Source organism: Tauraco erythrolophus, chromosome 14, assembly GCF_009769465.1.
Source record: "Tauraco erythrolophus isolate bTauEry1 chromosome 14, bTauEry1.pri, whole genome shotgun sequence".
In the NCBI taxonomy this organism is placed as follows: Eukaryota; Metazoa; Chordata; class Aves; order Musophagiformes; family Musophagidae; genus Tauraco; species Tauraco erythrolophus.
This window is the reverse complement of record NC_141478.1, coordinates 8127311-8148659: the sequence shown is the minus strand read 5'-3', so window position 1 is coordinate 8148659 and position 21349 is coordinate 8127311. Positions and strand designations below refer to the sequence as shown.

General features: G+C 41.0%; 1 protein-coding gene across 1 annotated transcript in view; it reads right to left on the bottom strand.

Moving 5' to 3' along the window:
* The window catches only part of AGBL1 (AGBL carboxypeptidase 1), a 275673-nt gene that overhangs the window by 129652 nt on the left and 124672 nt on the right, over positions 1-21349 (bottom strand). Inside the window, exons 19-20 of the mRNA XM_086620561.1 lie at positions 8762-8891; positions 3727-3858 (exon numbers count right to left, since the gene is read on the bottom strand). Coding sequence (XP_086476687.1) covers positions 3727-3858; positions 8762-8891 — 262 coding nt within the window. The remainder of the gene's footprint in view (positions 1-3726; positions 3859-8761; positions 8892-21349) is intronic.

Genomic DNA, 21349 nt, shown 5'->3' with positions numbered 1-21349 from the left:
CCACAAGCCTCACTCTTAAATGAAGATTTCCAGTGTGCTAAGAGCTACGGCGCCCTCTTTCCTGTGGGCATACTGAACAGAGGAGTCTTTAAAACTGACTGTTTGCTGTAGACTAAGGATCCAATGTTTCAGGATTGCCTTCAAAGTGCTATTTGCTGCATGGGGATCACAAAATAGTGTGCTTTCATGCAGTGCTTTTTGGTTTTCCTGGATTTGGGTTGAACACGAATTAGAAAAATTCAGCAGCGCCATATCAACCAGATGTTTATAAGCCTCAGCACAATCATAAGATCTAGTTAAACTGCATGCGAAGGTTCAAGTAGTTTTCATTCTGCCCTTATCTGAACCAACACATAGATTTTTCGTAAATATACACTATCAAACACAGTAATCAGATCTCTAATCCAGTTTAGCTTTTTAAAACAATTGAAATTATATGCATAATCAATCTTTTACATTTAATTAAATAAAAATGCTGGCAGGTAACAGTAATGTCTCTGTAAGCAGGACTCATTTAGGAGCATTAGCAAATCTGAATTTAATATTCTTTTCATTTTACTAGCGCTCACTGGATTTCACACTAATGGTTCTTTCTTCTCTACTTATTCTTCTCATTAATTACCTTTCAGTAGTGTCTTTTGAAAGGGTGAAAACACCTTTTTAAAGGATGCTTTTATGATGGTGCAGCACTGTGACTGTGTTCCCTTTCTTATGCACAGCTGGATTTTGCATGCACAACAGCAAAGGAAGCTACTCCCTGCACACAAGACCCTGTCCATAAACCTCCAACCTCATTATGAGAGAATGGAATTATACCTCTCTACTGATGTCCCTGCAGAGATTGCTATCAAAGGGGCCTGAAGTGGCTACCAAAAGGACAAATCTTCACGCTGGGATTTGTGATGCCAATGCTGTGCAAGTCACCCAAGGCCACCAAATATTAGAAGGTAGTGAAGACTCTTACTCCCCTGTATTGCCAAGGGCTACAGCTGAGTCTATGACCTATGATGCAAAGGCTGTTCCAAAAATTATTTTCTTGAGGTATTTGATTCCTGCTCCTGGGGAGAAAAAGCAATCATGGAGGTCAGATTAATCCCCAACTACCTACAGGAGGAGGAGAGAAACAGTGCAAGGAAGCAGGTCTGAGACAGGGGTGATGATCTGCTGCAGTTTGCAATTGCAGACATTTTCTCCTATGTACCCAGTTTCCCCAGCCTAAGAAAGAAGAGGGTGACCCATATGCAGGAACTGCAGCAGGCACCCATCTCCTGATTTATGCAAAAGAGAGGATTTGAACAACAAAATCTTTCTTATAGGTCACTGCAGAGTATTCTTGGACAGCCTTGGTGCCTTTCTTCATTGCAGATTCAAGACAGGCTCCAGATGCTGAAAGCAGCATTTGAATTCTGTTTGTGTAACGGAAAACCATCCTCAGCCTTCTCGAGCCCTCTGAATTCAAACATGGAAAAAGATGTCCTGACGGTAAGTAGCCTCCCTGCTTTCTTTGTGAAATAGTGTTTGCCACAGGGACCCCTCACAGCAAACGCTGGAGCACTTTTTTCCAGTAAAGTTTCAGTATGCCATGTACAATGCCATAAGAGGAACATGGAAGTTGTGGCATCCTTATGGGAAGATAATTAGTGTTTGTGCTGAAGTAGCAAAAATTGTACAGAGACAAACACTGAAAAAGACTTTTCAGCCCCTTTCAGGTTGGAGTGAACTAAACTATATCTCTATAATCAGTTTAAGGCCACAATTAATGTTTTGTGAAATTAACCTTTTTTTAAGACTATAATTAGAGCTTATAAGATTCGTTTTTCCCACATAAATTTATCATTTAAGAGAAAAATATAATCTAAACAGACAGAAAAAAAAGAGACGGGCAGGAAATCCAGAGAACAGTTTGATGAATAAGACATTCAAACATTGTTTCTTCATTTTGTAGAAACAAAACCTATTTTAGTATTTGTTCTTTCTAATTCCAGAAAAATTTCCCTAGCTATGACGCCACGCACTTGCTGTGAAGACAACTCCACTATGTTAGATCTGAATTGCCTGGCATTTTCAGTGAGTCCAGGAGTATCTTGTGATGAAGCAGTTCAACTGAGTAAGACAGTAGCACATTGTCATCTTCTCAGTTACCATCATGTAATTCTGTCGTGGTTTTAGGCCGATCCGACAACTAAACTCCACACAGTTGCTCCTTCTCCAGTAAAGTGGAGAGGAGAAAAAATATAATAAAAGGACTGAGGGTCGAGACAAGAACAGAGGGAGCACCCACCAACCACGGTCCCGGGCAAAACAGACTCAGCTCTCTTAAAGTAAAACTATTTATTAACAGCTACTTAAAAGAATAAAGACAAGCAAAACCAGTTACTTAAAAAGATAAGAAGAAAACAAGGCCAGGTCTTAAAACAACATGTCTCCACTCCCCTTTGCCTTTTCTTCCCCGCTCTACCTCCTCCCCCCAGTGGCGCAGGGGGGCAGGGAATGGGAGAGTGCAGGTCAGTTCAATCCATGTTGTCACTGCCGCTTCTCTCAAAGGAGAAGGAGTCCTTACACCATTATCCCGTGCTCCAGTGGATCCCCTACTCACAAGGAAAATCCACAAACTTCTCCAGTGTGAGTCCTACCCGCAGGATGCAATCCTTCCCCAACAGATTGCTCCACTGCAGCCTTTACCACAGTCACGGATTCTTAGGTAGTTGTTGCCACTCGCTCTGGGTCGTCATATAGACTTTAAATGCGTAAATGCTTCTCAACCTGTGCCCATGATTCACAATAGTCTCAGGCTCAGGCATCTCCTTTAAACAAAACATCTCCCCTTCGACTGGGGTTGTCTCACAGACTTTAGATGCGTACCGTACTCAGGCTCTGGTATCTCTTCTCGACGTGGGTTTCCATGGGCTGTGAGTGGGTCTCTGCTCCTTCCGGGACCACCTGGCTGCAAGGGGGCTGCCTGCCGTCTCGCCACCGCTGGCAAGGGAAACCCAGCTCCGGCACACCTCGTCCCGTTCCATCTTCACTGACCCGGTGTCTGTGTGGCCATTTCTCAGATCTCAGTCCTCTCTGGGTGAACTCGGCCTGGTGGGCACCGTGGGAGCGGAGCTCTCCCCGAGTTCCCCAAGCGGCTCCGCCGCCACCATCCTTAGCAGGTGGCACCGGCCTGGCCTGGGCCACCGCCCGGCCGGGCGCTGGGACCGCCTCCCCTCTCCTTGCCCGTGGGCAAAGGCACACCTTTCCGGTTCCTTTGTCCCGACGTAAACAGGGCAATTCGCAGAGGCGCCGATTGGCTCAAGCCCCAAGGGGGATGGGAGTCCGGTGTGATGGGCAGCTTCTGCCACTCAGACATCCCCCCCTACATCAAACCATGACAAATTCCTATTTACTTTCTTATTATGGTGGGGTAAGAAATCAAAAGTGTATATATGTTTAGAAATTCTAAAACACACAAAGATTTGGCTGTCCTACTAGTCCGTGGCCAAAGATTATAACACAGCATCTTACTAAAATGAAATAAATAGGGATTCATCTGCTGACAACGTTCTCATCAACATCTGATGCATGACAATATCCTGTATTATTTGAAACTCTCTGGACTATTACTTCTCTGGAGTAAGGGAATATTACACGTACCTCCAAAATTTGTGAGCTGGCCTTATCTTAATGAGCTGTGTAAGTGCACATAAATGTCAGTAATTGCAGAAAGGAACAAAGCAAACCTACCCTGTAGCCAACATCTTCTGTGATAACTGCTGTGTCAACCATGCAGCCTGCTTGCCACAAGGTCTCCTTGATGCTGCAGCCATAAAGAAACACGTTCTTTTTCTGGGAGTGTCCGTGGTAGTCACAGAATACCTAGGGAGAGAAAGTAAAAAGGCAAAATATCCTGAACATTGAAAAAGTTTCTTGGTTCTTCATAATAAGCACTAGAAGACTATGGGGGTATGTTAACGTGTGATTTTTTTCAGGTCTCCTCAGAGTAGTTTAGGCTCTGGGCCATGCCTATAACCCGTGTCAAACTTTGCTAGTCAGTTGAATCTTGCTTTATTTATTCATTCTGACATGATCTCAGCAATCCAGAGTCAAGACTAGTGCATTTCTGTCTGCAGCAGAAATAAACACGACACCTGTGCAAGAATCCGTGGCAACTCAGGAACCTGACGGTTCAGGGTAACTTATGATACAACAGAGCAATTTGTCAGGCTCTTTCTACTTCTAAACTCCCAAACTCCATCTTTATTCTCATGAGATATGAAATCTGTGCTTTCCCAAGCAATTAATCATCACTTTGTTGACTTTAAATTCAAAACCTGTGCTACATAATTTTCAGGTAAATATAATTGTGCAGTTGTATTCCAAAATGCTGTCAGATCTTTTCATGAATTCCTGGAAGCCAAGCACAGAACATGACCTATCTTCATGGCAAATAATCTCATTCCACACTAATCTATCTATCTAATCCATTTCTCTTATGTCAGCTGTCATATAAACTATGTACAAGGCACATTCCCAGTTTTAGCGGAAGTTTTGATTGCATTTTATAGGCAGATATTGACTCCTATAGAAATGAAAATCACGGTTTAATGACCCAAGAGGTAAATATTGACCGAAGTCTTAAAGAATAATCAATCTCGGTGCCCTCTGAGATATGAAGTCAATATACACACTGCTGTTACATACATTCTCCATGTCTTTATCAGGAATATTCAGAAATCTGTCAATGAAAATACAAGAATTTCTAAAGGGAAGGAATTGGTTCATTTTAAATCAGTTTTCACCACTGAATAGAACGGAGCTTCAAGATTTCATTGAAACAGTTTTCCAGGGCTTATATCAGAGTCAAAAAATGGGTAGAGGAAGGTGGGGAAGAATTATAGATCAATATAAAGAGAGATGTGGGAGAAACATGGGCTAAAAAACTCTACCACGTATTCTTACATAAATACATATACAAGAAGGGAGAAACAGATGGAGTAGATGAGCTTCTTCCACCAACTGCTAGGGCAAGATTTACCCTAGTATGTTTATTTACCAGCTACACAGTAACTAAGTTTAGCTGCAGCAAGTCAGGGAGAGTTTAAATACCTGAGAATTGAGCATGTGCAGTCTTTCAGCTTCTCTGACAAACAGTAGGTTGATGTACCGAAGAGGCTAAGGCACATAGGCATAAAGAACCATCTCACCGCTCCTAATTAGGCGGACAATTATCCATATTCCATAGCTTATACACTGTTCCTTCTTTTGGTTTCTGGCCTGTCAACTTTCCTTCCTGCACCACCACTCATCTCCAGCTCTCTTTGCAGGTCTCTGAGTCTGCACATCCCCCTGTCCCTGCAGCACGCACTTTCCACACCTGAAGCACATCAACAGTGACCTACCCCGCCACAACTGCTCCTGCTTTACCTTACTCCCTTGCCATCCAGCAAAGGCAGAAAAGAGGTGGACAAACAGGGCAGCCTAAGAGCTGCTTGTCGGTGCAAACCCACAACCAGGATCATTCCCAGAAGAAAAAAGTCAGCATTGCACAGACCCCAGAGACTCAGCCCCCTCAGGCTGTGTGCATATTTTTCAGGGCTTATGCAAACCCTGCACTTGAAGTAACTCTGAACCATGTGCAGTTACCCTGTAAAGTCTCCTTCCAAAGTGCTGCATTTATTGGTTCTCTTAATGACAGATGCTTTTCCAGCTAATGTTTCATCTAAGCTCTCTGCAGAACACAGTCCTAGTTTAGGTTAACCACAGGTACCACCTAGAATTTATTCCTATGAATATCAAAGAGGATTTTATAGCTCTTGCCTTATTTCAAGGCAGAGAACCCAGCTCAATTGGGAATCAATTACCTGCCAATTTACAGAATTACCAACACACAAAAGACACAATATATTATTTGCCTAAAATACTATTTTACGTATCAGAAATCGTGCAGGGATGATCAGATAGTCAGATCGCTGGGCTGCCCGATAAGTAGCAGGTCTATAATTCTGCACCCCAAGAAACCTGCAGATGAGTCCTTAGGTACAGGTCTGGAATAAGCCTTCTGTATTGGTAAAGGATTATCAAATCCAGGTTCTGTAATACTGCTGCTGTTTCAGGTCATGAGATCTTTCACCGATTGTCGTCAGCTTCCATAGCAGAGTCAGTGCTACTGGATATACTTTCATTCTACTTGCAAGCTGCATAGAGCTACGTTTTAATTAAATTTTCTGGATAACGCAGTCACTCTCAACATTTATAATCAATTGTTCTTTACGATACGTTCTTCTGCCTTATTTTCACACTACAGGGTAGCTTATGCCTCACCATTCAGCCAAGGCTAAACTATATTCTGTAGTTTGAGCACCCAACACAGAATTCTTTCTGGGATATGTCTGGGTAAAAGCTAAGCAAACTTAGGACCAACCAGTCCTTTTTCTCCAGCCTGTCCCTCCATATGGCTGGAACACTAATATACACAAACCAGCCAAACACCCAAGGCTTGCACTTACTGGGATATGACTCAAGACACACATGCAAATTTTTATCTATTTTAAGTTATTTGCCAGCATTGATCATCCTAAAGGTAAGGACTGCTTTCCAACTCAAAAACCACCCTCCTCATGAGTCACAGAACCAGACATCTTCCGAAATAAAAGAAAAGCAAAACAGAAAACGGAAAGCAAGAAAATCTGTTGAAAACCAGAACATTTTGAATTTTTTTTTGTCTCATTTTTTTTCTTAAGAGCATTGTGACAGGACTTTGAATCTCAGAGATTCGAGATCGACATGCCTAGGGTTTTTTCCTCACAATGAGCTACATCCTTGCAGGCAGATGCTTGTTTCCAAGCTTGATATAATGCCTTTGAATGGCAGTAAACTCTGTTCAGTGCCTCCCGGTCCCTAGGAAGTTCTTTGCCCTTCAAAGGCATCCTGCTCTTCACTGAAGCTCATACTCTCTGTTCAAGCTGCAGGTTCACCATTGCATGCTGCAACTGTATCGTCAACTATAACTTCTAAACCATAGCAGTTTCTCACAACAAACATTCAAGGGGAGAGAAGCTTCCCTCTCACCGTCAGACCTGGCTGCTCCCAGACTGATCCTACATTGCTCTGAACCAAAGGAAAAGGTTGGTAAGCAAATTCGCAACTGTGAATTGAGTTTCCATAATCCTCAGGCTGCAGAGTTGAACTTCAGGGCCGCTGCCTTAGCCAAAAACCACATTCCCATAAGAGTTCACCTGGTCTCCAACACTCCCACTTTGCTGCACTCCGTCAAAGGAGATCCCATGTTGCCGAGGGCTGTAATGCCACAGTGCATCCAGTCCTTTGTCTTACTAGGGTTCCCAGAGCCAACAAGAGAAGCAAGAACAACAAAAAAGCACTTAGCAGGCTGTTGTCTATAAAACTTATCAATTAAAATGGCTTTGGTTTGAAAGGCTGTTAACGTTAAAGTTCTTTCCTTTTCTCCTTCAAGTAGCTTTTCTTTTCTTTGCTTTGAAGAAACTCTTTGCGCATCCTCGGGATAAATAAAATTAAATCACTTCAAAGAAATCATGTGGCTATCAGTGAACTTGGCTCCATGGGATCTTGGAGGTAAAAAAAAGGGGAAAAAAAAAAAAGAAAGAAGAAACAGCTCTCTTCTGGAGGAGGGAAAAAGCATTTTTGAGCATGCATAAACTAAAATCAATGTACTCTTCAAAGGCAATGAAAAATCAGTTTACTAAGTCTGACATGCAGCCTGTGAGTGAGGGAGATGATAGGATCAATAATCGCCCTTCACTCAGCAACGATGAAAACTTGCACCGAGTGCGTGTTCAACTTTATGCACCTTGATATGACAGGGATGGTTCTGTACTAAAACAGGCCAGACAGCAAATAGCAAGGGTAAACTGAGACTGATCCTACACTGCTCTGAACCAAAGGAAAAAGTTGGTGAGCAAATTCACAACTGTGAATTGAGTTTCCATAATCCTCAGGCTGCGGAGTTGAACTTCAGGGCCGCTGCCTTAGCCAAAAACCACATGCCCACAAGAGTTCACTTTAAAGAAGCTCACAGAAACTTTCACATTGTCTGGGGCTTTTATGATCAAACCCAGAGAGAATTTTGTGTATTTGGACATTTCCTGTCTGACTGTGGCTATCAGCAGCCAACCTGCCAGTCTGTGCATCCGCATCTGTTCGTTAACATTTGAACCTCCCTGTGGTTTTTCTCCTGAGATCTCAGAACTCTTTTTTCATTCTGCTGGGCAACAACATTGAGCAGATGGGATGGATGCCAGCCCTATCCCAGTTGTAGCTTTGAGAGGAGACCCGTCTCTCATGGTACCCTCCAAAATCAGCTGTTTTCTTCCCATCATCAAAGCAGCATGGAAGTTCCGACATTTTGAACGCTGCTTCCTGTGTTTTTGTAATTGCACAGGTTTTCCCGACATAGGCTTTTGCACAGTCCACTCAGACCAAATCTTTGTGGAATTTCTATCATTACCATGAAGACAGCAATAACCTACTCATAATATTTGGATTAGTTTGAGTATTTTGAGGCTATTAAAGTGCTTTAAGGAATTCATTTTCCCATTTATACTCCAGCTGTACAGAGATTCTGAAATTTGGAGTCGTTGACTATAAGATTCAGTAAGCCATAAACATCCAAGACTTTTAAACCACTTGTGCACAATGAAAGTGTAACAGTACATGATGCTTTCCAAATCTCTCTAGCTCTAAAACAAGAGATATACAACAATCCATATACAGTAACTCATAAAAGGTCCTGGAAGAGACTCACCAGAGGAGCCCGGCCAATGCTGCGCAGGTAATAGAGAAGACCTTTGGCGTGGTAAATAGTCGGATGGAGCTGGGAACTGGGTGTCAACCACTGCCTGTTCAGATCATCCCCACTCAATGAACAACGGTGGCTGAAATCAGAAGTAAAATGTCACAAACCAGCAAAACAAGAGCTGATTCCAGAAAGTTTCCAATTCTGGCAAGCCCTGGCACAAGGACAGAGAGTATCAGTTAGAACACAGATATAAAGGTTCTGAATGTTAGGCTGGAATGAACCAACAGTCTGTGTTATATTTCAAAAGTGCTTATAGTATATGAACTTTATTATTTCCTTTCCTTCCAAGGTTCACATAGTTGCAGTCATGAAAATAAATGCAGTTTTTCTTTACCTAAGTATGTACAAATCAAAAGACTACTTACAAACAAAAAGTCTTCTGAAATGTTCTAAATTCTGTTCTATCTATGAAATTCACCCAGCTTACATAGAGCACAGGGTTCTCAAAACCTCCACAGCAAACAAGTACATCCAACTCCTACTCATTCTAATTGAAGACAGGCACTTGAATCTCCTCGACCACTCTGAAATATGAATGTACTTAAATGAGATGAGCTGGATATCTCATTTAAGCTTCTCCACTCACAAGAAATGCAGCTATCTAAAGCACATCAAGAAGATCTTGATGCATGCTACATCATTATGTAGAACAATTACCTAGCTTCACTGCAGAGGCTGAATAAAAAGCTAAATAAGGATCCCAGATTTCCACTGAGAAAATGTTTCCCTCAGTTGGCTTGAACATATTCTGTTACTGACTCAGTGAAAGATTGTGCAGGATACTTGACCGTATGGAGCTGTACATCACTATACAATTTTGCAAAATCCAACTAATCTCCTTTGTTAGTGACCGTGTGTACATCAAAACCTTCTCACGCTCTCCTCAAAGGATTTGCTATAATTTGATTCACAATTTTCACATCGTGGTGTGCTGATAAAATTCAAGAATCAACCCTTGAGCAGAAGAGTGTGTGTGACAGGTCCTCATCATCTCCATACTATCTAGTTCAGCACTAGAATGCTTCAGGCAGTATTGTAAACTTGGGCTGCCTTGTGCTTAAATTTATTTTTTTTTAAAGAATAAATCTCAAGTGTTGGGTGAATTTATAGCCATGAAGCCGCATCCAGCTTTGCTGTTCCAGCCTCCTAGAACAAAATAAAGTACAAATGTATTCCTGAGGATGTGATCTGTTGTTGTATTGGCAGAGCCTTGCACTGCAGCTAGTGTGTCGCATGTAGCATCTTTGACATTACCAATGCCTTGCAAATGATGCTTGAAGAAAAAGGATCATAAAGTATATTAGGAAAAAAAGTATAAACAATGGAGAATCAGTTAAGAATAGAAGACAAAGAAATAATAAGAGCCACTAAGAATATTTCATACATTTTTAATGTAGAAAAACGAGGTCTCTGATGCCATCTTGGGGTTTCTGGCAACATCACAAGATTCGTTCCCAAGTTTACTCTAGTTTCACTTTTATTTGAATTCCCTTCTTTCTTCATAATCCATAGTTCCCATGTTACCCATTCGGCAAATCAGAAAATATTAGCAATAGCTAACTCATGGGAAGTCAGCAAATGCTGCTGTGGTGCTTCTGCCAAAAAAATATACTTGAAAATACGACAACTTCTGTTAAGCTTGTTGAAGGCTCTTCAGATAAAGTTACCTTTAGGCTCACCTCTCCTGATCTTCAAGACAACAGCTGCTCAACTGAGATTAGCAGCTGTATTTCCGCCAAGAACTTGTGTGCTTGCATGGTTTCCTTTCAATAGATACCCCTCCACATAAAGAATCATTAGGTTGCATTCAGAAACTCATCTCTCCCAAATAAGACTAGTAAAAATCTAAGACCCAAACACTTCCTTGACATAAGAGTGTGATTGTCTTCCTGCATCACAGTTATATGAGGAAGCACAACTAATTGAAAATAATAACAGAATTTCCATTCTGAGAGAAAGAATGATAGCTGGACTTTTATTCTCTTACTTCAATGTAACATCAAGAAGAAATACAAAAAGTCTTCTTATTTCAGATCTACAGAAATGCTTTTCTCAGACATTGTCACTGCTCACAAAAAACAACCACCCTACTTCCTCCACCTTTCCTGTTGGGATTGACACTAGTTTATGCCTACTCCAACCATCTGCACACATCCCTCTGCTAAAATGCCTTGTACACACTAGAAGAGTCCAACATACAAAGCCAAACATGCAGGGGAGTAGAAGCATGACAACTGAAAGCTACTCCTAAAAAGGATTCAGTAAACAAAGATTAATGTCAAACAAGCCCCACGCTCAATGTTTATTTCACTATTTCTTAGACTAAACTAAAAGCCGTTGTAAAACAACTCCTCATTCTTTCAGAACATACAAAAAAAACCCCAAAGATCTGTTAGAAAAGCATGTAAGAAAAACTCCTAATCAACTTTATTAACACACGTTAAAGCCCAGTAGATGGTGTGACAAGGCACCAGTGTTTCCTACTGCAGAATCTGGTTCTGCTGTGGCCCATGGACTGTAATACATTACTCATACATGAGCACAGTTTCCACAAGCAAGCTGCCATCTCTGCCATTCATGACACCCTCACTCTTTCGACATGTTTCACTCTATTCATAATACAACGTACCATCTCTGTTGCTCTGACACAAATTGTGACTTTTCTTAGAGGTGACCCTATGACAAGCTAATCTTCCCCTCCTGCAGTTCACAGATGTTACCAATTGCTTAGTAATAGTTTAGTAAGTGTAATCCAACTCCAAAACAATAATTTGAAAGCTTTTATTTACTGCAGGGAAGGAAGGCAACATCTCTGCATGTAGGCAAGAGCTGGGAGACAAAGTTCAGCTTTGTCCCTTCAATGCTTAACATCTATCTCTGTTCATTTAAATGACCTTTAAATATTAGCCCTCAGCCTGGTGGCTTGTATCCACAGCTCTTAAGGAGATGCAGAACTTTTAATTAAATTATGAGAGGCTGATTTTTCCCATCCTGCTCCCCCCTCCCATCATACTGTTAAAGCCTGTTTACTTTTGTAGATACCAGCTCCCTGCCAGCCCTGTTCCCCCTTGTTCCTTCCTTTCTTGTCTCTCTCCTAATAGTGATGACATTCGCAGATAATGGTTTTGTCCGTTATGCTCTGCAACCAAGGGTGAAGGTAAAATATTAAGCTGATTTCAAGTCCTCATAGCAAATAAAGGGACTGGGAAGCTGAGACCGGCTTTGAATGTTTGGCAGGATTTAATGAAATTCACTGCTCAAACCAAAGGCATTTCTTACAACACAGTTCCAAGCTATTATATTTGCTTTAAATGTTTTATCTGTCTTTTCTCCTCTGCAGCATTAGCAAGACTACCTGTCACCTTAGATGAGACTAGTAGCAGCTCAAAGGAAATTATGAAAATATTTGCCAAAAATAATTCCAATAAGTAAAGAAAATCCCATCTCTGTGTCTCTATAGAGATTACCTGTAATTCTGCTATTTGTTATATATCCTCAACACAGATGCATTATCCAGCTATATGCAAAACAATTAAACTTCCTCTTGTTCACAAGCCTGATGTTTTTGTTATAACCCTGCCTTCTCTTCTACCTTTATACAGCCAGGACATTCTATGATGTGCATCAGCCTATGGGATAACTATTAGCAGTGTCTGGGGCAGTGCATGGCTACCAGGTGGAGCACAGCAAAAGAAGATGAAACACACACATTTGACCTTCTCCAAGCAGATGCTAGTAGTATTTCTGTAGGTATCTGTAGAACAACTCAAGAGAAGCTATGGAGCTGGTGGAAGAAGAGATCCTCTGATCCTTATTAACTAAACTTTTCTTAATTGACAGAAACATTGTCACATTGATACAGAGCAAGGTGTTCAGCACTCACTATTGCCCAAGGAAAAAACCACTTGAGCAGTCTGTTCTTCAGATGTACTTCAGTAGTGCCACTAAATCCAGTAAGATGAATAAAACCAAAGCATTCAAGTCATCCAGTCCTTGGAGAAAAGATAAAACACGTGACTGGTTGCAAACAGAGTAAATTCATCCTTACGTGAATTTGTTGGCAAGTGCTGGCTTCAAATACCATCATTATATGCCACTAAGGATATTCCTATTTCATGCAATCCTTAGCTCTAAAGATGGCTAAACGCAGGTAGTCATGTAGGAGAACTGCTCTTTAAAAACTGGATCCCTGGCATGTGAAATTGATACACCACAGATGGAAAGATCAGGTTGAGATTCCCCTTCTGAAGCTGTCAGAGGTAACTGCACTTCTAAGGGAAGCATTAAACCCTTGCTCTGAAGTCAGGGACACCTCACAGGGAGCTAATGAGAAAGAGGTTAAGTAGCTAAAGAGGAGACTTGTTTGGTTTAAGATAGAATCGTATTTTAAATCTGTTTGCACTTGTAAGATCTTGCTTTTAATCTTGTACCTCAAAGCCTGACATTAAGTTTTACTAAAGACGTGTTTTCTTTGTTGTCTTACTCTTAAGCCTGCTTGGCATGAGGACAAGGTAACCTCAGATATGGCACTAAATTCTGCACGAGCCATGGGTATGGATGGAGAGATGCTACCTGGTCCTAACCTAAGGCTTGGTAAGGTCAATGGAACCTTTTAGTTGATTGCAATAAGCCTGGATCAGTGTCCTGCACAGGAACAAAAATAGGAGGGGTGGGGGAAGAGAGAGAGAAAAAGGTAGATACACAGGAAGAACAAAACAAACGGGAACAGGAGTTGCAGAGTAAAGAGACTGGGGGATAAATATAATGCACAAGATATTAGACAAGGAAGAAAACAAGAAATGGAGAAAGAGAAAAGTCACTTTTTAAAGAAACGGTGTTGCTGTGCTTGGAAGATAAAATGATTCAAAGTCTCCTGTCCATTACAGATAAACGGAAAGACGAGGCCCATCATATCGAATGAACAATGTCAGGACTGATAATAACAGCACCTGGGGCACAGGGAACTGAAAAATCTAAGGGGATGCGTTGTGTTTGATATGTAGAGAGCATCATCACCATTCACTCTGCATCTTAAAAACAGAAAGCAGTACTGGCATAGGATAAGAGTATCTATATAAAGGGAAATAGGCACAAGTAAACATCGGGATGCTGCAGAGCAGCATGGGGCAGCCTCAACCAGACACAGCATGCTGGACTTTATAAATAACTACTGCCTAGGATGGAAGCAGGAATACTTGCGTTAAGGTGTCTTTGTCTTGCTATTGAGAAAGCTCAGACTAACCTGGGGGAAAAAAAATGAGGGGGAGGGGAGCAGAGAAGATCCTTCATTTCTCTTCATTTTAAATCTTTTTAGAGAGCAAGATTCAGTGATGTGAGGAAGCAGCAGCACCAGCAAAGCCCTCCCTCATAATTTAAAGGAAGGTGTCAGAAGTATAACCATTATTTTCTGGCTTTGACTCTGGCTTTTTTCAAGCCCATGTGCTGAAATCATAATGACTATATTCATCATATGTCCATTCCACATCAATGCTCATCTGATACCATTGCGTCATGGTATTGCCCTGTGACGCCAGTGACCATTCTAGAAACAGAATACCACCAGGACAATGTAAATATTGAAGGCTTCATGCTGAGAGCAATCCAGTGAAACAGGATGCTTATGTGATTTAAAATGTCTGGATTTTAAATGCTTGGATATTTTTCAGAAGTTTCAGAAGAACTGCTAACTAGTCTTCCTTCCTCTGAAATTTCTGTCTTAACAGCAGAAGAGAAAACATGGAAGTGCTGAGGACCTCTTTGTAGAGCTCTTCATTTAATCTATTTCATTTTATAGCAGGCATATACAGACTTGCACTACAACGCTCTACAGCTGGAATCAAAGATGAAGGATTAGAGGGCAGGATATTTTTCCTAGTGTGCTCTGGACTGCATCGTTAATTGCATCATGAAATATCCTTCCCACCATGAAAGCGGGCCACTTAAAGCTCCCTCTGGGACACCTCATTTTTGCATCTTGGCAAGCCCCAGGGTTTCCCTGCAGTGAAGTGATCCCCTCACCTCATTGCTCCAAGGAATGAAGAAGGCGATGCTCTTCCTTTGTTCAGGATGTGAAGTTATTAGATTTTCCCTTGTTTACAGTGAAATACAGGTGAATAGCTGCAAGGCACATACACAGACACTGACAAATGAAACAGTTCCTATCAGCACTACTGCAGCTAACAATTCACTACTGATCATCTGCTCTTTCCTTCTGACTGCAAGCAACACGAATGCTAAAATGCCTGTATAGAACCAGGTTCAAGAGCAGTTTGCCCACCAACACAACCAAAGCAGCTGGGAGTTCAGGAGCCGCAATCCTATTCCATATCTCTTTTTCTTCAAGTGTGCATCTCATTCCTAAATTATATTTACATTTCCCTCCCACTTACATATCACCTACTGCAACACTAATTGCCCCCAAGCCTCATTTGCACCACATCTTACTATCACACGTACCTTCATCTGGAGTAAAGGCCAGAGTTAGTAAGAGCACCACGGCAGGCATGCGCTGTTTATCCAGATGATGAAAACTGAGGCCAGAAAGTCACCTTCTCCTAAGAGATCCCTGTAAAGTACCACGCAATGGTGATTTTTTAATTGCACTCTAAACTCCCACTGCCTAGTTTATTTAATCTCTCGGCCTTTAAGAGGAAATTTTTTTCCTACTTTCTTCTCTATTTTTTTAATCACATCTTACACGCACAATGCCTAACTTATGTATCCTGAATTACACTTGTGCTATCTGGATGCCCACCAATTTAAGGATACAATTGAAAGGATCAGTCTCATTTCAGACCATTGCTGCTGTAGGACTCTTCCCTCTCGGCACTGACTAATGAATCTGCGATGCATAATGCTTCCTCTCGGGCAAACACTATCCTAAAGTATCACTCTGCCAGCTTCTTCTTTCCTCCCTACAGCTGAGCACTGATACTAATTAGCGTAACGAGCCTTCAGTGTTTCACTTGCTACAACTGACTGATTTTGTCACAATGGACAATCCTTGCTTCCCAAGATAAACGACGCAGTCTGTGCTCGTCCTGTTCAGTGCATGTAACCGTGTCTCTATCCTTGCTCAGCTCCCTCTGTGATAAGGGTTCCTTTTCTCTCTGTGGACACATTTCATTAAGCCACATTTGGTCACAAACCAGTTAGAGACGCAGAATGACATCTGCTTCACCCCAGCTAATGCTGTCAATGTCATAATCAAATAAGACAAGAAGTTCACATCTACTGAAAAGGTGAGTTAACAGCACTGTCACAGATAAGCTAATCTGCCTCCCAGTTCCACATCAAAGGATGGCCATCAGATCTCTATTTCGTCTAGTTGTAACAACAGGAACTATTAAAAAACAGATAATTCATTCACTTGCAGTTGCCCACGCTTTGCCCTGTCATTTATGAGAAAAATGCAAGTAATAATACTTTGCACTATTTTATGAAGGAGCAAATAAGGATTCAAGGAGCAAATAAAAACTGAGTTCTCAGTGTCTTGACATTGGTCATGAGATAGGGTCATCTCAAGAGTCTCTTCTCATGTTCTTCAAATACTTTATATATGCCATTAATAAGAAAGCCTTAAAACAGCATTTTTAGTAACTAGATGCTTAGATGAAAGTAAATTTTCAGCTCAAGAAGTTTCTTATAACAAATGTCTACTCTCTGCAGGAAGTGTTGACTTTTCCTCACCAATCAAACACCCTATTCCCCTCAAAACTTGGACTTTTCAGTCAAAACTCCCAATCGTACATTCCAAAACATCAGAACTGTTTTAAGAGATATGTCTCAGCATATGCTAGAAAACATGTTTTTGAGGTTTCTTAGGCACCCATTCCTCTCTCTCAGAAGGTCTCTTTGGCTAGGTCACATGTCCCCTAATGCAACATCAAGACTGCATGACAGCAACTCAGTTAGATGCAGAATTATGATGCAACATGGGAGTTGTAGTTTGGCTGGGGGAGCCAGGACAACAGGGCAGCCAAACAACTCCCAAATGGCACCACAATGACACATCCAAATGAAAACAGTTTTCAAATGAGAAGACTTGGCTCCAGTTTTGACTATTCATTATTCATAGAAAAGCTTAAGCTTTCCATAGGGGAAAAAACACATTTCCCTAAACAGCCTCACTTACATCCTCGTACAAGCTATGTCAGCAAATCCTGATTTTTGTAGGCAGAGATATTAAAAAGTGAAGCCATTTATGCAAAAAAGCCGTAAATCAGTGAAAAAGTAGGAATAAAATCTGAGATCTGATGATCGCATAACAAATTAAGAAAAACTTTACTGTTAAATTAATGTCCTTTAACCTGTTTCTAATTCCCACATTGTGACTTTCTTATTTTAAATATGGCTTATATCCATATAGCTGAAGAGGATGCTTAACTGACTTAGGCTAATTGCTAGCATATGGGTTGCATAGAATTAACTGAGTTGATTTAAAATCTGTTAGATAAATCAGTGCAATCTCTGCATAAATGAGTACTAAGAATTGCAATTTGCTGGTGATCGTTCTAAAACTTAAGCTGAAATAAATTATGCAGAAGGGTAAAGTGTGACATCAAAGATTAATAGTGAGAATCACAAGCAGAGGGGCGTGTAGAATCCCAGGGGAAAAAAAAAAAAAAGAATAGAGAAAAAAAAAAAAGAATAGGAAAAAAAAAAAGAATATGCAGTGATTACTTCAGATCTCTGCTAGAGTTTCCTAGGATCCTTACTTAGCCAAGTAGTCCATGAAATAGTACTCCCTCTTGGTGTCCTCTGCTCCTGTGGAACTGAAGAGGTAACTAGAATGGAAGGAAAAACTCTCAAAGCAGTTGCTGTGAATCAGAAAGCTCAGTTTCCTCAGAATATTTTGCTAATAAATTACAGCATAATTGGATTAATCCAATATTACTGCCTGTAAACAGTAAAGAACCCTCGTACTTGTTTTTTAACAATGAGCGTAATGAGACAAGCCCTGCATGAGGAACAAGCTGCAAGATACGGTTCCTTCCTGGACCATCACTTGATCATCTTGGCCCAACTCTGCCCAGCATCATCTAAAAGGCTTTATCCTATTTCTGATGTCCAGGATTCATGAAATAAGCACTGGTTAGGGCATCATCCCCCTGTCCCAGAAGACAACTCTACTTGGAAAACTACAGTTGCTTTCCAGTCCAGGGCCTGCAAAGGTTTATATGGGAATCAGACTTGTTTCAGCAAACTAACACCTCACAGCAAAGCAGGACAGCAACCTGCCAGCTGGCAATGAAAACAGGAAAAAAAAGAAAAAAAGAGAGAAAGAGGCCAATAAGAAGAAAGAGACGAAGATAAGGAAGACTGAAGTCACTCCTCCCAAGCTGAGGTGCATTACATCCTCATTTTCCATCACCTCAGCCATCTTCCTCAATAAAAACAAGCAGCAGGGATAAGTCTCTGCGAGTCACACCTGCATGACAATGAGGTGACGGTATTCCAAAATAAGATTCTTTTGAGCACATATATTTTCAGCCCTGTAGGAGGCTGGAACTCTCTTCTGCCAAAGTTGTTCTGTTGTTTTCTGAAGAGCAACTAATAATAAACTTTAAAAAAAAAAAACATGGCTGCTCTAGATTAGGTAGAATTTGCTGCTCTCCTGTGATGTTCAGTAGGCTCACACATTCATCCTTCATCCTCATTGCTCAAAAAAAAAAAAAAAAGCCGTTTTTCCTCTCTAAAAAAGAACTGGCACAGGGTAGGTTTAGTTTGTCACCAAGCCGCTCAGTTCAGCATAGAAGCACAAAAAGGGACCTCCCTGTACACGAGGCTGGGATGTGATGTATAGTGGAATTGGGCACAGGCTGACATATACACAGACACACTATACTTCCTCCATTAGTAAATTATAGTTCTGACAAAGCAGCCTTAACTGAATATGCTGAGTGGTAGCTCACAAAATAACGCAAACCCAAGTACATGGTTTGCCAGCTCCTTTCGTTTGCAAGGCAGGCGCGGGCTGGCCAGGGAAAGTAACACTAGATTGTGTTAGCTGCTCACACTAGAAGGGTTTCCACGTTTTTCCCCCATCTACCCCTCCCACCTTTTTTTTTTTTTTTCCAGTTATGTATGCCCCATACGATTATGAAGATATTACTGCTGATATCTACAACATTGCTGGAAATTCCCACTATAGTGGGCTGTAGTGTTATGGGACTTGGCCTCTACTAACTTCATAGCTACTTAAATGACATATATAATCTCTTTGCAATAAAGTCATATTTCCTCACAGGTTACTCAGCGAAGATACATGTGAATCTAGGATTGTTATATTTCTCCTTTCTGATGTGGGACTTCTAACTCCACCTGTAAATTCCACCGAGGAGTCAAGAGTTCCTATAAAAAAACTTTACTTTCTTTGTAATAATTGTTCCCTTCTGTGGAGATGGACAATATTTATGGATCGGACCTGTTTGCAATACAGTTTCCAAATCAAAACAGAAACAACTGAAAAACCATAACACACCACTACCACCAACAACAAAACACAAAGCCAAAACCAAACTCCCACAAAACCCCAACGAAATCACCTTCTCTTATTTTTCTTGTTATGCATTGCACCTGACTTTGAAGGGAAGTGGCTATTTTCCATTTGACCAGACATATATTCCCGCATTCTTTGTTTGTCAGCACATGGTATCTTCCTCACAGATGTGCTGCCCCTACATAATACTTCTCTGTAGTGTTCTGAACTCCTGGCTAACACTTGCATGATTCCCCCATGTACTCAGGGAGACCATTAAGGCTTCGGAAGACATCAGCAATGAGTTAGAAATACCTTCATTGTCAGTAACTGGAGATCTCTTTGTGCAATAGGTAGTAACTGATGCACAGCAAACAGTTTGGTAAGTCATTCCAGTTACTAAAAAAAGTATCCCAGAATGCCACTCACTCTCTTACAGACCCTCCTGCTCACAAATGTGTGTACTGTCTCCCCTACTACATGCTTTCTCCAAGAGTCTCAGATTAAGAGAAGAAAGATTGACTTCTTCGAGTGCCCAGGCCAGAGAAACTGTGTGTCTTCGGACTGCCACCAAAATGATGAACTTGAATTGTACCTATATGAGACCTGGCAACTACTACCAAAGCCACATCCAGCCTGTAGGCAACAAAGTTTTATCAGTAAAGCACCTGTGCACCTGGATGGGCATGTCGAACTATAATTATTTAATAAAAAAAAGAGGGCTGACAAAGAGATAAAAGTTCTGCATCCTGCAATTCTCAGCCAAACAAATTCCGTTTTCTGCTAGCACACAGCTAATCCTACAGCATATCCTCAGAGATCAGGCAACGCCAGCACTGCTAGAAGGGCATTTGGGGGACTGATCTGCCAGTGAGTGGAGCGAGCAGTCACGGAGAAGGAAAGCAGTTTGAGGTTATGTCTGTAGATGCACTAAGCACTCTCTTATTTGTTTACTTTCCCCCATGCACATGCACTATGAGCCTTCAAACCTCAGCTGAATGCTAATTCTGATACTAAAAAACTAAAACAAATTGCACTTACATAACTGCTCATCCAAGCACAGTGTCTCTGGGCACTTCACAATAGTAAAGTTAAACGAAGCATTCAATACACACTTATTAAAATAAAGTATCCACTAGAGAAACCTGATGGGCTTGCAGAGCTCTGCAAACATTCAGAAAAAATTAAAAATATACACATATAAAGAGCATTAACAGACAGAATTATGGTAAAACCAAAAAAAACGAACCAAATTCTCCAGAAAGCTCACAAATCCTAGCAAGATTTGAGCAAAGGTTTAAGAGAGTTCATATAAGTGTTAAGCAAAGCTGGCACTGAAAATTCAGGGTCCATAGAGAAACTTAAGATTCCTAAGAGGTGTTATCAGAATCTCAGGGGAGCTGAAACACTTGCAATAGATATCACAGTGAACACGTTAGCTGTAGCAGTCTTGCTGGAAGTTTCTAGTAAAGGAAATCTAGGGCGCTAGATAGGAACAAGTATATGAAAGTGCTTCGTACATACTTGTGTGAGCAAAAATCTAAGCTGTTTTTGCATAGCGATTGATAAATTTTAATTGGGGACTAGTACGATCAACAAATTCCCTCTTGAAATAGATTTGTAAAGTGAAGTTACTTGAATACTGAAATAAATGACCTGATTTTTCAAAATATGGAGTTCTCATCACTGCCTATTGAAGTTCAATATCATTGCAAGCACTCAGCATCTCCCAAAGTCAGGAAACTCTTAACTAGCTTCCTAAAAAAATAAAATTGGGTCAGGGCAACTAATTTATGGTCCTTACTGCTCATTTTTAACTCCATTCTCAAATTGAATCAGGAAGCTTGAAGCACCAGAAGATATCAGCAATGTTCCAGAATGGGGGATATAGTGCTTTATCCAAAAGAGGCTTTTTTTCTCCTTAGCTCTTCCCTGCCACCCCTTCCACACACTTGTGTTTAATGTAATCTAGTAGAAGAATAACCTCTTAATGGAGAATGAACTGTTAATATTTTGGGATTGATAGGCGTGATGACACTCATGAAGAAAATCGA